The sequence below is a fragment of the Nomascus leucogenys genome, chromosome 3, assembly GCF_006542625.1.
Source record: "Nomascus leucogenys isolate Asia chromosome 3, Asia_NLE_v1, whole genome shotgun sequence".
In the NCBI taxonomy this organism is placed as follows: Eukaryota; Metazoa; Chordata; class Mammalia; order Primates; family Hylobatidae; genus Nomascus; species Nomascus leucogenys.
The window spans coordinates 59,175,452-59,193,519 of record NC_044383.1 but is presented as its reverse complement, the minus strand read 5'-3'; the positions used below and the strand labels follow the sequence as shown (position 1 = coordinate 59,193,519).

At 38.4% G+C, this 18,068-nt stretch overlaps 1 protein-coding gene across 4 annotated transcripts in view; it reads left to right on the top strand.

The window, feature by feature from the left end:
• Positions 1-18,068, top strand: part of SMAP1 (small ArfGAP 1) — a 198,770-nt gene that overhangs the window by 159,599 nt on the left and 21,103 nt on the right. For all 4 annotated transcript variants that reach the window (XM_030809387.1, XM_030809388.1, XM_030809389.1 and 1 more), the window contains one exon: positions 8,100-8,190. In XM_030809387.1, the coding sequence (XP_030665247.1) occupies positions 8,100-8,190 (91 nt within the window). The remainder of the gene's footprint in view (positions 1-8,099; positions 8,191-18,068) is intronic.

The window sequence follows — 18,068 nt, the reverse complement described above, 5'->3', positions numbered from 1 at the left end:
GTGCCATTGCCAATTCCAGGGAGGTCAATGCTTCAGTGAGTGGTGATTGCTCCACTGCACTCCAGCCTGGGCAACAGAGTGAGGCTCTGTCTCAAACCCCAACAGAACAAAACAAAAATTAGCTGGGCATGGTGGTGCATGCCTATAGTTCCAGCTAGTTGGGAGGCTAAGGTAGAAGGATCACCTGAGCCCAGGAGATCAAGGCTGCCGTGAGCTGCGATCTTGCCACTGCACTCTAGCCTGGGCAGTAGAGTGAACCGTGTTTCCTGTTTGACTCTTTCCTATTTTTCCTACATGCATAAGAGTTAATGTCACTACCTTTATAAAATCCTAATCACCCACGACTACTATTACCTTTGAACTTCAAAGAATCATACTTTTCATGTGGTCTTTATAGTGTACTTTGAGTTAAGATTATTGGCATGCTTGCTCTGACCCTCTATCAGATTGTATTTGTTTTTTTTTTTCTGTTTTGTTTTGTTTTTGTTTTTTTATTTTTGAGATGTGTTTTTGCTATGTTGTCCAGCCTGTTCTCCAACTACTGGGCTGAAGCGATTCTCCTACCTCAGCCTCACACATAGCTGGAACTACCATCATGTGCCACCCGGCATGATTTTTTTTAATTGCAGTTTTCTGTTATGCCATTGTAAGAATATGCATGTATTGTTAAGCATTGGGTAAATATTTATTTTTAAATCTAATTTTTGATAGATAGAAATTCAGCAAAAGGCACCATGGTGCAGGGCAAGGAACCCTGTTAGGAAATTAACCTTTGCCACAATAGCCACTTACGGAGCCGTTGGACAAATCGTGTCATTTAATTTCCTTAATGTTAAAATGAAAAAGTTGAATGTAATACATTTTATGTTTCTTCTTGTTCTAAGATTCTAGGAATATTAAAGGAAACTGATTATAAATAAGTTATAATTTGAGATGTCAGTTTTTAAAGAAAATTTTGAATAATTACCACTAGAACTTAGAGAATTGTATAGCTTTCCTATTGTAGTATATATTTATGCTCTTGTCTACATTAACTGGCCAGCTGAAGAATAGTGAATCACCTTCTAGAAGCTCACCTGTTATGTCTGTTATTTAAAGGGCTAGGAAATGGTGGTAAATGTAGGAGTTGGGACCTAAATAGTTTTTTATTCAATTATATTCTGTGGGGTATCATTAATGAATCACAAAAAGATTGGGTAGTGAAGCTTCTGCTAATAAAAGCTTTAATAATTTGAATGAGACATCTGCTCAATGTGAATCTAAGGAAATTACATTTTATGAAATTGCTTTATCTAAGTAGACTTATGTTCTTGCTTGTTAGAAAATTTTGTTTAATAAATTATAGATTGCCTAATTTTATGTACCCACAGTTGACTGCATTCTTCACTTATTAAAAGACAAATTTCCTATGCAATGTTTTCAATAGCAGCAGAATTTAAAGTGGAGTGAGTCTGTATGTGTTGCTTGCCATGTCTGAGATGAATGTGAGGTATCAAAAGGATGACAGTTAAATGAGGGAAGGTGTGGTCATCAAGGTATTAATTTACTGTTATCACACACTGGTAATCCCTGCCCATAAATCCTAACAAGATAATAGCATTTTTATTCTTAAATTTTCTAAAATTTGGCTTCCAGATATTATTTACTTTGTATTTATATGATAGCTGTATTTTAAGTATCTTAAATAATTGTATGTTGTAAGTCTTTGCAAAATACAATACAATTGGTATGCTACAGAGCAGAAGTACAAATTGATAGTTTATGTATTCATGTTTGTTGTTTAAGGTTTACAACCTTTATGTCTTGAAAATATTTGATAAAAATGACTTCTTGTGTTATAGGCAAACCTGGAAAAAGTCAAACATGTTCTTGAAGATTTTTCCATTATAGAAAAGCTTTTCAGGAAGGCATAATCCATTACACATATGTCTGTTAACCAAAATGTTTAATTGGAATACATTTTGGAAATCTGTAATACTTTGCAGATGGGTAAACATTAACATTGGTGATTTATATTGTAAATATAATATATAAGAGCATCAAATGTGCTTTGCTATAGAAACGAAGTAGACTTTAGAGTGGCCATGAGACAGGATTTTTAGCATGTACACAGGGTACTGCTGCTCTCTTCTTGATTAATCTGCATTATTTAAATTGCCTTGTTGCTACAGATACTGTAATGAGGGACAAGAAGAAAATTATTCTGAACTTCCTATCTTATTTCATGAGATTTGATTTTAATTATTTTAAATGTTTGATTTTTGAAATGCTGAATTCTTCAGTGTGACAAAAGAGAATTATCATTTCAACTGTCTCTTCCTAGTCCGATATCTGAGGCCAGCCATGATTTTCCCCTTCAGTCAGAGACTGAGTACCTGTCTTGTCAGCTTTTAGAATATGGCAATATTAGGCAGTCCTAGCAGTGGTCATGATATAAGATTGGAAGTAGTCTTTGCTTATTTTTACTTTTTTTTTTTAACTTTTATTCTAGATTTAGGGGTACATGTGCAGGTTTTAGTTATATAGGTAAATTGTATGTCACAGGGGTTTGGTGTACAGATTATTTTGTCATCCAAGTCATAAGCATAATACCTGATAGTTTTTTGATCCTCTCCCTCCTTCTACCCTCCAACCTGAAGTAGGTCCCAGTGTCTGTTGTTCCCTTCTTTGTGTTCATGTATTCTCAGTGTTTAGCTCCCACCTATAAGTGAGAGCGTGCAGTATTTAATTTTCTGTTTCTGCATTAGTTCGCTTAGGATAATGGCCTCCAGCTCCATCAGTGTTGCTGCAGAGGACATGATCTCATTCTTTTTTGTGGCTGTATAGTATTCCATGTGTATATGTACCACATTTTCTTTATCCAGACTACTGTTGATGGGCATTTAGGTTGATTCCATGTCTTTGCTATTGTGAACAGTGCTGTGATGAACATATGTGTGGATATGTATTTATGGTAGAACAATTTTTATTCTCTTGGGCATATACCCAATAATAGGATTGTTGGGTCAAATGGTAATTCTATTTAAGTTATTTGAGAAATTGCCAAACTGCTTTCCACAATGACTGGACTAATTTACATTCCTACCAGCAGTGTGTATGTGTTCCCTTTTCTCCACAGCGTTGCCAGCATCTGTTATTTTTTAAATTTTTTTAATGATAGGCACTCTGGTGTGAGATGGTGTCTCATTGTGGTTTTGATTTGCATTTCTCTAATAGTGATGTTGAGCATTTTTTTATATACTTGTTGGCTACGTGTATGTTTTCTTTTGAAAAGTGCTTATGTCCTTGCCCATTTTTTAATGGGGTTGTTTTTTGCTTGTTAATTCGTTTAAGTTCCTTATAGATTCTGAATATTAGACCTGTGTCAGACACATACTTAGCAAAAATTTTCTCCCATTCTGTAGGTTTTCTGTTTACTGTTGATAGTTTCTTTGGCTGTGCAGATGCTCTTTAGCTTAATGAGGTCCCATTTGTCAATTTTTGTTTTTCTTGCAGTTGCTTTCAGTGTGGAAATAGTCTTTTGATAGGCTTTGCCCACCTTGATTTACTGGTGATAGTATTGGGTTTAAATGTACAATGTAATGGAATAAAACACAACACCTAGATACTTAAAATTTTTTTAAAAAAAAACATTGAATCTATGTGTGTGTGTATCTTTATTAGGGGATTGCATGTTTTCAGGTTTTTTGGAACCTTCATAATGGCAGTATATATGCAAAGATTTTCTTTATTCCATCTCAGTTTGTTTTGTGCTGCTGTAACAGAATAGCACAGACTCATTTATAAACAAAAGAAGTTTATTTGCTCATGGTTCTGGAAGCTGAGATGTCCAGGAGGACAGCTCCAGCATCTGGTGAGGTCCGTCATGCTGTATCATCCCATGGTTGGAAGCTGGAAGGGCAAGAGAGCACTCGAACAAGAGGGGGCCGAAATTGTTTTTATAACATTCACTCTCTTGATAACTAACCTATGCCTGTGGTAATGATATTAATCTGTTCACGAAAGTAGAGCCCTCCTGACCTAATCATCTCTTACTAGTCTCCACCTTTCAACACTGTTACATTGGGATTACATTTCCAACATGTGAACTTTGGGTGACACATTCCAACAATAGCATCTCCTGGGTCTGTATTTTAAGTTATTATTACTCATCTAGGACTAGTAAAATAAGTACTTAACTTCCTGTCATTTTACACAAAAATCTGTAAAAATATTTTTAAATATAAATAAGAAATAACTTTCAGTTTTTTTTGTTAAAGTCTTTCAAGAAAACTATAGAAAATTAATAACTCTTAATGGATATTAAGCTCTAAAAGATTAAGTATTTGTTACTCTATCTAGAATTTTAGAAGGATTCCTTACCTATGTAGTTTGTGCTTTGGTGTATCCGTCCTTAAATGTTTTAAAAATAAAAATAGTGAAGTTAATTTCTTATGTTTACAATTATCAGTGAAGAAGAGTATCATCTGAATTTAATCTTTGTAGCTTTCACTAATATATATGAAGAAGTATATACTGTATATACTATGAAGACATAGAAAAGTAATCTGTAAAATCACCTTTGCCACACATTGTTGTGTTCAGGTTATGGCCTCCACAAGATTTGATAATGGAGGGATACAAAGTAGATTTTAAAATGATCAATCCTTTTGCTTTTTTGATTTGTGGGACAACCTTTCAGATGCCAACTCTAAGGATAATTCATGTCTGAATTGTTGAAATCCATCTCGAATAGCCAACTCTATTTGGAATAATAGGGTTTAGGGCATAGACATTTCTCATTCATAATCTGACCATTGTAGGAGCAAAAGAGCAGACTGTCTTTACAGCAGCATTTGTCAACCTACCACTCTGGTAAGAAATACATTATGATCCAGATTTGTGCTCACATGTGTGTACAAATGTGCAAAACAACAATCTGGGAATATTTGCCTTTCTTTTATGCAGTGTACTCTATTTTCTATTCTGTATCATTTTTATATGCCAAAAAAAATGTTTCCTTGTGGCCCATAAAATAGATTTCAAAAATTGCTAGTGGGCCCCACCTGCAATTTGATAAACTGTTTAGGATTTCTCTTATTTTTGCCTTAGTGTTTCTCTTTACTTTGCACAGCTATATATATGTTCTCATTTCTACAGTTTCCTATGAAAATGGTTGATGACTGCCCATTTAAATTGAAATGTAAGGAAGATGAGAAGCTTTTAGAACACAGATACATGTGTGAACATCTGGAAAGAAAGATATTTTCCAAATTGTTTGCAGTAGTTCTGGGGGTGGGAGCTGGGATTACTAGAGGACCTCTGCATTGCTCAGTTTAGCTTTTTCTTTCCTTTTCAAACTATGACAGATAGTTTCATACTCAGCAGTATTTTAAAAGGTAGTTCTAATTTGGTGACAAATGCCTTATAAACAAGAGTTTCTATTTGAATTTTTAAAAAAGGTCCTTTTTAGCCTGAAGAGGTTCCAAAGTCTTAGATCATAGAAAATAAATAGGAAGGAATTCCTCACAAGTTTGGTTTGTTTTATGCTTTTTTCCATGGAAGAAGATTCAGTAAAATATACCAAAAAAAAAAAAAAAAAAAAAAAAAAGAATGCTAAAGTTGGAGTGGCAGAAAATAAGAATTTTAGTTCCTGTATTCCTATTTGGCACATAACATCTGAGCCTCAGTTAATTTGCCAGATTATCTAAGTTTATTTTCAACTTCAAAGTTTTCTGATTTTTAAGCCAAATTAAAATAGGGATTAGACTTAACTACCTACTTAAAGACTACTTTAAGACACTCTTCAGAGTATTATAGGCTGTGATGTGACCAATGAAGACCCACCCCAGGAAGCTGCTAGGATCCTGCCCTGGAATATTTGAAGTTTGCATGCTCGTGGCCACACTATCCTCAGATTCCCTTGCAAATTTGATTATTTATAGTAGCAGATTGAGTAATCAGTTGAAAAGAATTTCTTACTTCATGACTACAGGGAATATTTTTCTTGAAATTATTTTGAAATCCTTTTGCTAAGCACGATAAGTCTGAACCTGTATTAGAAGTTGAAAAGTGAAAGAATAGAGAGTGTGAAATGGATTATGTTAAACTTCTGAAAATTATATACTGTTACAGGTGGCTAATTCTGTATTTGAGAGTTATTAAAGAATTGGGCTGGGTGCAGTGGCTCACGCCTGTAATCCCAGCACTTTGGGAGGCCGAGGTGGGTAGATCACGAGGTCAGGAGATGGAGACCATCCTAGCTAACATGGTGAAACCCTGTTTCTACTAAAACAAAACAAAAAAATTAGCTGGGTGTGGTGGTGGGCGCCTGTAGTCCCAGCTACTTGGGAGGCTGAGGCAGGAGAATGGCTTGAACCCGAGAGGCAGAGCTTGCAGTGAGCCGAGATCGCGCCACTGCACTCCAGCCTGGGCGACAGAGCAAGACTCCGTCTCAAAAAAAAAAAAAAGAATTGACACCTGGTAATAGTAGGCTAATTGGTTAAACAATAATTCTAAGGGAGAGTGTAGTGATTAAAAAACAAATAAGGGTAGATATATGTTCTTAGAAGTTAACGTATCTCTAATAGCTAACAAAAAATGAACTCATGTAACAACTAAGTTGTGAATTCTTTAGGTAGTTGTAGAAGAAATGATCTTAAAATGGTTTGAGAAATGATTTTCTTTATTTCATTTTGTTTTTAAGAGATGGGGTCTTACTCTGTCGCCCAGGCTGGAACTGCGGTGGTGCAGTCATAGCTCACTGCAGCCTTGACCTCCTGGGCTCAACCAATCCTCCAGCCTCAGCCTCCCGAGTAGCTGAGACTACAGGTGTGCACCACCACACCCAGCTAATTTCTTCATTTTTTGTAGAGACAGTCTTGCTATGTTGCCTAGGCTCATCTCAAACTCCTGGGCTTAAGGGATCCTCCTACCTTGTCCTCCTAAAGTGCTGGTATTACAAGTGTGAGTCACTGCACTCAACTGAACGTTTTATTTTCTTAGTTTATTAGAAGTAGGCTTTAGAATTGATAATCCAGTAGGTGTAGGTTTTTTCATTCTGTCCTACGCAGTGTTTTTTGTGAGAAAGTAAGTTTGGAATGTGTAACTATGACTTCGGCTCCTGAGAACTAGAAGAATATTATATTTAAAAAGTAATTAATAATATAGATTCAGGAAGAAAGTATATCCAATACCATTCATTAGGCTTTTCTTGGCAGTTGTGTCTCATATATCATACAGTGTGTGGATGATGGGTTAACAGTGTGCTCATGAAGACTCTGAGGCCTCCCCAGTCTCAGCTAACAGGAGGTATTAGTCCGTTTTCATGCCGCGGATAAAGACATACCCGAGACTGGGCAATTTACAGAAGAAAGAGGTTTAATTGGACTCTCAGTTCCATGTGGCTGGGGAGGCCTCACAAACATGACGGAAGGCAAGGAAGAGCAAGTCACATCTTATGTGGATGGCAGCAGGCAAAGACAGCTTGTGTAGGGAAACTACCCCTTATAATACCGTCAAATCAACAGTACAGGAAAGACCCGCCCCCGTGATTTAATTACCTCCCACTGGGTCCCTCCCACAACACATGGGAATTATGGGAGCTATAAGATGAGATTTGGGTGGAGACACAGAATGAAACTGTATCACAGGAGTACATTAGTAGTAGCTAGGAAATAATATGAAATGCATTTCTTCAAAATATATAATTGTATATAAAAGATGGGAATTATGGGATCTACAAGATGAAATTTGAGTGGGGACACAGAGCCAAACTCTGTCACAGAAGTACATTAATAGTAGCTAGGAACTAATATGAAATGCATTTCTTTAAAATGTATAATTTCATATAAAAGAGCTAGTAGTTAAGAACAATTATATTAAGAGTTTAATTGTTTTATTCACTATTTTGGGGTCCCAATATGTGAGGATTGTCATTGCAACTTCAACAGTCATGTTTGCTTGTTTTGTATATAACAAACAATATTCTAGGTTTTATTATACTATGTTTCATATATTTTTTTACACTAACTTTACCAGAAACCTGTAATTAATTGGGGCTTAAAATCTTGTTAAATTTATTCAAGAAAAATTAATAAATCCAATTATTTACTTTAAAGCTGCAGAAGAAAGAAGATCAGCAACTGGAGCCTAAAAAAGGTACCAGCCCTAAAAAAGCTGCGGAGCCCACTGTGGATCTTTTAGGACTTGGTAAGTAATAAAAAATAAGAGTCACTGCTAGAGTTACAAAACAACTGAAACTTCTACTTGGAGTGAATATAATGGCTTTATCTTGAGTATGCCAAAACATACCTGTTAACTGAATTTGAAAACGGTATGATTAGTTTGCTAACTTCCCACAAAAAAGAAATCTTTAATAAGGGAGCCAGTGTCTGTCAGCACTGTTTTCACTGAAATACAAGTAATGAGTTCCTTGGGGAAAAGAAGATATCAAAGTAATCTTCAAAGGCTTGGTAGATGTGACATTTTAGCGCTTACAATAAAGAGTGGATCATTTTCTCTTCTCTCTCTCTCTCAAATTTTTAGTTTTGTGGGAGATTTTTCCCCTTAGCAAAATAATTCTAGGATAGCCTTATTGTAAAATATGTTGGTTTAAAATAAAATTTAATTTTGGTTAACTGAAGCAAGACATTTTGCATCCAGATCTAGTGACTAGATTCATATAACTTATTCAATGATAATGAGAAGTGCTAATTTTAATATAATGTCCTGTTTGTTCTCATGGCCGAAAGGTGTATGTCGTCTGTGTGGTAAGTAAACAGGCCTTCATTCAAGGGGTGTTTATATTGTGCTTATCTACAAATATTGTAGCTTCTCTTTTTTTTTTTTTTTACATTTTTTTCTTCTAAAAGAATTGGCTTGATGAAAGGTTATTTTTAGTAATATCTGAGCCTTGGCACAGGAATAATTTAAATTTTTCTTTTTTTTTTTAGTTTGGAGAAAGATTGAGAAGGAAAAGAGTGAAAGGCAGTTAGTTGAAGTGGAAGAGTTGAACTTCATATACTGCCTTCCAAAAAATTGATCTTAGTTGTTATTGAATAAATTGTGTCTGTTTTAAGAATTATAGCTGAATGTTTTATTCATTTCTTAGGAAGCTGGTACATCATACAAATATACTCCCTGGAGGTACAATTCTTCTATGATGGTAAAAAGTTGTATATTAGAAATATAAAAAATAACTGTAATTTTGAAAATAAGGCTTCAGTCCAGGGGCTCTAAATATAATTATGTTGAATTGTAGTCCTCATAATTTGTTTTATTTCTTTTACTGTAAATGAGAGAAAAAGAAAAGACATTATTATTAAAGGAAAAAAAATCTTAGTAAAACTTTAGTATATCTTTATCTTCACTGCAGCATTCCTTTTCCAGTCTATATGCCTGGCTTATTAGTTTATAACTTAGAAATATAAAATATAATCTAGGCCTGATTCATATCTTACACACTCATTCATTCAACAGATAGCTACTGTCTACTGTGTGTCAAGGTACCATTGTAGACACTAGGGAGATAGATCTGAAAGAGGACAGACTACAACCCCTGCCTTCTGGGGCTTTCATTCCATCTGGAGAGACAGTGAATAAACAATTGAATAAAATGTATTGTAGGTTATATGTGGTAAGTACTATAGATGGAAGAAAACAAAAATGGATGGTTGTAATTTTAAATAGGGTGGACAGGGAGGCATTCACAGATGTCTTATTGGAGCAAAGAGGTGAAGAAGGTCTGGATATCTGGATCTGTAAGCAAGAGTATTCTGAGAAGAACACAGCAGATGCAAAGGCTCTTCAGTAGGGGCCTACTTGAAGTGTGCAAGGACCAGCAAGGATGACAGTGTGGCTAAAGTGGAATGATCTAGGGGAGAGTAGTAACAGAGGAGACAAGGAAGGAAGGGGTAGGGAGGGGGCAAGCTGACTATAACAGGACTTTGGCTTTAACTCGGAGTGACCTGGAAACACATTGGAGGAATTTGCTGAAAAGAAATAATCTGACTTTAGTATTTAAAGAATTATTGTAGCGGTTGTGCTGAGACTAGATTATAGTAGGGCAAGGTGGACAGGAAAGGGTTTTTTTAAGGATGATATTACAAGATGTTTAGTGTTAGAAATGAACTTGTAGAGAGGTAAAGCTGATACTTTCAGGACAAGGAAAAATTGCTCTAGCAGTGTTCTTGAATAGCCTGGAGTGGATGGGATCTAGTTGACAAATGGTATGAGTAGCCTTTGAGATAATCCATTATTGTTGGAATAATACTGCATAGTAAATAAACCTCAGGTTTCAACAGCTTACAACATTAAACATCTGTTTCTCTTTCTGTGGGTCAGCTAGGGCAGCTCTACTGCAACTTCATTTGATACATTTTCTACCTTCCTGATTATTGCAGGGCACTTTTTACCAGCCATTTCACTATTGCATATTGTGTCTCTATTTTAAGTTCCAACAAGTGTTTCCTTATCTTCTACCACCTTGTCTCAAAGCCATTGCCATAGATTTTAGGGTTTGGTTGTGGCAGCATCCACCTTGTATCAGTTTCTAAAGCAGTCAACTCTTGCTGTGCGTGTTACATAGCAAACAACTCCAAAATTTCAGTGGCTTACATCAACTAACATTTATTTCTGTCACTCATGGGCCTGTAGGTCTGCTGGGACGTCACTCTTTTGGACAGTGGAACAGCTTCAGGAAACAGTGTCTTTAAGGGAGAACCAAAGTTCATTTAGCAGGAGAAGCTAAGGAATGTTTGTGAAAAAAGGTTAAGAATATTAGGGGGATTTTGCAGTGACTCACAGTGGGTCATTAGATCATTTGGCGGAAGAGTTCCAAAGATAGGAGGGGTGGGAGATGGGGTTAGAAAGAGGGCTGTCTTGCTGTGAGGGAGTTGTAGCAGCAGGGAAGGGGAAGTGTCTTACCCAGAGCATATACAGCTCTTCACATCTGCTGGTTATCGATTTTCTAAACTCTTAAAAAATATTTTCAGACTTTTTTTTTTAAAAAGCTGTGTTTCAGCATAAAATTCGATGAATTCATGAAAGTCCAGGAGACTACAGAGAATCAAAGGTCCCTTTCAGCTCAAAACAAACAGTGGTTCTAAATCTGGATTGGTGATTGGTGTCCACCTTGGGCCTCAGGCTATTTATCTGCTCAGAAGCATGCCGTTCTCCTCCAATGGGACCCTGGTTTTCCTCTGTAAATTGAAACACAGCGGGGATTGGGGGGTAGATGCCTTGAAGTATGATTTATGGTCATGCAAAGATGACAGCATATCTCCGTATGAGTGAGACTACGACAGACATTAACGTAAAACATTTCCAGAAAATATAGAGAAAACCTGTATAGTGATAGTTCAGTTACACAGCTATGGATCCTTGGGACTCACGGCCTTCTTTATCACTCTTAACAGTTTCATAATAGCCTAATACTTAAGACTAGTTTTTGATCTTTCCTTTAAATGGGACTTTAATGAACTTACTTTCTTTTTTGTAACCCAGTAACTCAGGTAAAACCTTTCTTAAGCTCACCTTTCCTGATCTACTACCCATTCGAAGTTCAGACATAAAATGCATTATATTATATATACTTTTTAGCAGAGGTTGTCCATTTTTTTCCAAGAAGGGCCAAATAGACATTATTTTTGGCTTTGCAGGCCTTACGATTTCTGTTGCAACTACTCAACTCCCATTGTAGTGTGCAAGTAGCCATAAACAAACGTGTAAATGAATGAGCATGCTTGTGTTCCGATCAACTTTAAAAACAGGCATGGGCTAGGGTTTGCTCACCCCTGCTTTATGTTCCCGATAGTACCTATAAGAGCTGCTTCATATTTAGATATTAATTCGTGTTTGAAAGCTATAGGACTACTATTTGTTATAGTACTTTACTCTCTAATACCATAAACAGGGTGAGATACTTGACCTGCCTCTAGTCTTAGAAATTACCGAGGGCCTGGGGCCCTTCTTGACTAAGTGCCAGATTGAATAATCTCTGAATGTACCAGATTTGAATCAAACACAGACATATCCTGACTTGAGTATGCACGTCCTATGTTAAAATAGAATTAAAATCAGCTTCTAGGGTTTGTGAGAAGAGTGCTCTTCGGGTCCCCTTACTTAGGAAGCTAGTTTAGGACTGCAAATTATACTGTTAGGCTAGTGTCTATTCTTTGTTGGTTGTTAGTTTTAAAGATGATAAAAATTGACAGACTGCTTACCAATTGGTTAGGACAGTTCCCCCAGACTAATGCTTCTATTCAATGGGGCTTATTTTTAGGGCGTGGGGGCATAAGACCGCCTCTGAGAATAGTCTTCAAGCACATGCTTTGGGCATAAGGCTTGAGAATAATTACACATTACTGGCCTTGAATGTGACCTTAGACGTTTCATTTCAACCTTCCATTAATGGTTCCTGCAGGGGTTCTGTTTTATGGCCATCTGTGTACCACATGCACACTGCAGAGCAGCCTGGTTCCTTGTCAGGAGGCATTACCCACAATCCTACCAGACACAGAGTTGTATGTGTCGGGTGCACTGCCGAGGCTGTCTGGGGGGACCGCATCCTCTCAGTGCCCCAGAAAGCATCTCACAAAGAATCGAGTCATGATCTTGGTAATGAATGTCTAGCTCAGGGGTGTACTCATGTGTTTCTCTATTCACTGTTTATATAAAACTAATTTGATTTTATCCATTCTAGTTGTTACTTTAATCTGGGGAAATTTCTATCTAAACATTCATAACTTTCACTTTAAATTATTTTAAATACTGAACTATATGGAGAAGTAGGTAGAGATTCCCTCAGTTTTTTCTTAATTGAAACACTCAAAGGAACATACAGTTTTGGGCAAGTCGATGAGAAAAGTTTGCAAATTTTAGTTTCCCCATTCATGTTTGTGTTCAGGAAATAAAGGCTTTAACATATGACAGTGGTCAAGACAATGCTAGTGAAATTAAGCCATTAGTATATAACCCATTTTATTATTAGCAACATTTACCCAGTTTTATATGAGAGAGATGAATACAGAAAGTACTACAGAAAGTACTCTACTTACCTTTCAAGCAGAAAATTCCTACAGAGAAATTTCTAGCCATTTCTCAAAGTCCATGTGCTATAAAGCAAATTTGGGAATGAGCTGAGTAAAAGAATGCCAGATTTAGCAGCAGTGGTCCTGGTGACCCACAGTTACCAGTGGACCTGGAAAACCGCTGGTGTCCTAGAGCTACCTATTTGACCAGATCTGGAGGACGTTTGTGTAGTTGTGTGCACATCCCCCTTTTCTTGGAGGAGGATTGAAGGTGAGGAAGACTGTAGCAGAAGTGCCCAAGAAAATTTTATAGTCAAGTTATGTTTTCAGATGTGGTTTAAAACCTGATAACAACGTGTATTGCCTCTGCTCAGAAAAGTATGTTCAGTGAACTATTATTATGAACTATTATTACCCTTTCAAAAAGGAGGTCTCAGGGATTGGTTTATTCTTATGTAATCACACTGCATAGGAAAGAAAATGCAGTTACATGAATATATTGGTGTAAGGTAACTAGCAGTGGGCAGATACCTGCAAGTGGTCCTGAGTCAGTAGCAGGGCAGTTGGTGAACTGACACCAGAAACAGGTGCCGTTGGGTGAGTTCATATCACAGACTTTAGAAGAGAGCAAGAAGGGACAGCTTCTTGGAAACAGCACAGAACCTCCAGAGAATGTGCTGGTGGATAGGACAAAGAATTGTTAGGTGTTGAGAGGAGTAAAATTGACCTCTGAATGAGGCGACTTCAAACTACAAGTAACAGGAAGCCTGAAAATGGCTTAAACATAAGGACATCTAATTATCTCATTCGAAGAGAAATCTGGAGACACGGTGGTTTGGGGCTGTGCAGTGCTGGAACAGTGAGCACAGGGAGCCAGGTTCCTCTTTGCTTCTCCTCATTCTGCCACCCTCATCACAGCACTGGCTTTACTCTGGAGTCTTGTCGCCTTATGGCCAACACATGGAAGGTGCAGCATCCTATCCTCATAGGACCACACCTAAAGGATGGCTTTTCCTCACCAGTTTCTTTTCTCAGGAGTAAAAACTTGCCAGAAAATTCCCCAGCAGGATTCCCAGGGTACGCTTGGTCAGAATTGGATTATATTACCTCACTAGTTGCAAGAGAGGCTAGGAAAATAGTATTCATCCTATAGAGTGGAGGTAGGCTGTGCCAGCAAAAAGCGCCCAGATGGGGCTTTGGCAGTCTGTGGTATCTGGCACAGTTGCATTTCATCCTGACAGCAGCTCTTTAGGGTAGAGAGTATTTACACACTCATACACACTTTTCCCTTTTTTTAAAATTAACTAATAATAAAACTAACAACTAATAAGCTAACAAAAATTAATTTCCAAGGCACTGCTGCTGTACTATAGAATTGGGACTCAAACCTAGATCTGTTTAATGCCAAAGTCTAATTTCAGCTCTTAAGATGAACCAAAGCAAGGCATCTAACCCAAGTATTAAATTATCTTATGTTAATAATCAGATACTGCTAACTAGATGCCAGGGGCTGTCTTGTGTGCTGACAGATATTTATTTATTGAATTTTTGCAACAGCCCTGAGATTGGTGAACTATCATTATTTCGCATTTATAGAGGAGAAAACTGAGGCACAGAGAGGTTAAGTGAGTTGCACAAGGTCACAGCTGGTAGATTACAGAACTGGGATTTAGACTGAGTAGACTGACTTCAGGGCTCAGATTCTTAACACTATGTTGAGCTGTGATAGAAAATAAAACTCCAACAGGTGAGATTATGCTATACACAAAATAGACATTGGACCCATTCATCAAATCAATAGATGGCAGTATTAAGTCATAGGGGCGGGACACTTGGTTTAGAGGTAGTACCTGTGTTTTGTCTGCCCTCTAGCAGCTTCGTCTGGGAAACGGAAATAGGAACTCTTCTGTAGCTGAGGGCCAGAATAAATGGTATGCCTTATGTGAAGCACCTAGCACAGTAACTTGCACACAGTCCTGTGCTGAGACTATAACCTGAACACCAGGTCATGGGAGATCACCAAGAGGTAGTACAGGCCTTTGAAGGAATTTGTGGAGAAGGGACTCAAAAATTATACTGAGTAACACACAGTAGGACTCCTGCTGGGTTATTCCTTGAATAGCCACTACCATTAGAGAGAAAGAGGGAGATAGAGGGAAACAGTGATTTAAAAGCATGGTCTGTGGCCTCTGATGGATTTGCAGTTGACTAAAAGAACTGAGGAAATTGGGTGGCCTCAGGAATCTAGTTTATCACCATTTTAAACATTTAGAAATAAATTTGGTTATACAATCTGGTTTCGTATTTATATATTTCTTGTTTATTGAGGCCATAAAATAGTGCAGTGATTTGATATATATTTATTTTTTAAACAATCAGTTCTACAAGCTTCCTCCTTATACCACTTCTCAGCTATTTCAGATAGCTCTAAATCAGTGTGCATGTGTGTGTGGTGTCTTCTGAAAGACAGCAGCACCATGGGGCTCTTCCCCTTACACAGTATCATAGTGCCTGTGCATAAGAGAATCCTCTGATCAAAAGTTGGCTGGTTTGTAGAAATGTGTAGTAGATTTCCCTGCTGGCACAGTAGACTGGCAGTTTGGTAGTGGCTTGAAAAGGGAGGGCCAGGTGGAGCCAAGATGGCCAAATAGGAACAGCTCCGGTCTACAGCTCCCAGCATGAGCAACGCAGAAGACGGGTGATTTGTGCATTTCCATCTGAGGTACCGGGTTCATCTCACTAGGGAGTGCCAAACACTGGGAGCAGGACAGTCGGTTTAGCACATCATGCGTGAGCCAAGCCGAAGCAGGGCGAGGCATTGCCTCACTCGGGAAGCGCAAGGGGTCAGGGAGTTCCCTTCCCTAGTCAAAGAAAGGGGTGACAGACAGCACCTGGAAAATCGAGTCACTCCCACCCTAATACTACGCTTTTCCAACGGGCTTGGAAAATGGCACACCAGGAGGTTGTGTCCCACAACTGGGTCTGAGGGTCCTACGCCCATGGAGTCTCACTGATTGCTAGCACAGCAGTCTGAAATCAAACTGCAAGGTGGCAGTGAGGCTGGGGGAGGGGTGCCTGCCATTGCCCAGGCTTGCTTAGGTAAACAAAGCAGCCAGGAAGCTCGAACTGGGTGGAGCCCACCACAGCTCAAGGAGGCCTGCCTCTGTAGGCTCCACCTCTGGGGGCAGGGCACAGACAAACAAAAAGTCAGCAGGAACCTCTGCAGACTTAAATGTCCCTGTCTGGCAGCTTTGAAGAGAGTAGCGTGGTTCTCCCAGCACGCAGCTGGAGATCTGAGAACGGACAGACTGCCTCCTAAAGTGGGTCCCTGACCCCTGAGCAGCCTAACTGGGAGGCACCCCCAGTAAGGACAGACTGACACCTCACTCGGCCGGGTACTCCTCTGAGACAAAACTTCCAGAGGAACGATCAGACAGCTGAATTTGCAGTTCATGAAAATCTGCTGTTCTGCAGCCACCGCTGCTGACACCCAGGCAAACAGGGTCTGGAATGGACCTCTAGCAAACTCCAACAGACCTGCAGCTGAGGGTCCTGTCTGTTAGAAGGAAAACTAACAAACAGAAAGGACACCCGCACCAAAAACCCATCTGTACATCATCATCATCAAAGACCAAAAGATGGGGAGAAAACAGAGCAGAAAAACTGGAAACTCTAAAAAGCAGAGCGCCTCTCCTCCTCCAAAGGAACGCAGTTCCTCACCAGCAACGGAACAAAGCTGGACGGAGAATGACTTTGATGAGTTGAGAGAAGAAGGCTTCAGACGATCAAACTACTCCGAGCTACAGAAGGAAATTCAAACCAATGGCAAAGAAGTTAAAAACTTTGAAAAAAAAATTAGATGAATGTATAACTAAAATGACAAATGCAGAGAAGTGCTTAAAGGAGCTGATGGAGCTGAAAGCCAAGTTTTGAGAACTACCTGAAGAATACAGAAGCCTCAGGAGCCAATGCGATCAACTGGAAGAAAGGGTATCAGTGATGGAAGATGAAATGAATGAAATGAAGCAAGAAGGGAAGTTTAGAGAAAAAAGAATAAAAAGAAACGAACAAAGCCTCCAAGAAATATGGGACTATGTGAAAAGACCAGACCTACGTCTGATTGGTGTACCTGAAAGTGATGGGGAGATTGGAACCAACTTGGAAAACACTCTGCAAGATATTATCCAGGAGAACTTCCCCAATCTAGCAAGGCAGGCCAACATTCAGATTCAGGAAATACAGAGAATGCCACAAAGATACTCCTCGAGAAGGGCAACTGCAAGACACATAATTGTCAGATTCACCAAAGTTGAAATGAAGGAAAAAATGTTAAGGGCGGCCAGAGAGAAAGGTTGGGTTATCCACAAAGGGAAGCCCATCAGACTAACAGCTGATCTCTTGGCAGAAACTCTACAAGCCAGAAGAGAGTGGGGGCCAATATTCAACATTCTTAAAGAAAAGAATTTTCAACCCAGAATTTCATATCCAGCCAAACTAAGCTTCATAAGTGAAGGAGAAATAAAATACTTTACAGACAAGCAAATGTGGAGAGATTTTGTCACCACCAGGCCTGCCCTAAAAGAGCTCCTGAAGGAAGCACTAAACATGGAAAGGAACAACCGGTACCAGCCACTGCAAAAACATGCCAAATTGTAAAGACCATTGAGGCTAGGAAGAAACTGCATCAACTAACAAGCAAAATAACCAGCTAACATCATAATGACAGGATCAAATTCACACATAACAGTATTAACTTTCAATATAAACGGGCTAAATGCTCCAATTAAAAGACACAGACTGGCATATTGGATAAGGAGTCAAGACCCATCAGTGTGCTGTATTCAGGAAACCCGTCTCATGTGCAGAGACACACATAGACTCAAAAAAAAAGGATGGAGGAAGATCTACCAAGCAAATGGAAAACAAAAAAAGGCAGGGGTTGCAATCCTAGTCTCTGATAAAATAGACTTTAAACCAACAAAGATCAAAAGAGACAAAGAAGGCCATTACATAATGGTAAAGGAATCAATTCAACAAGACGAGCTAACTACCCCAAAT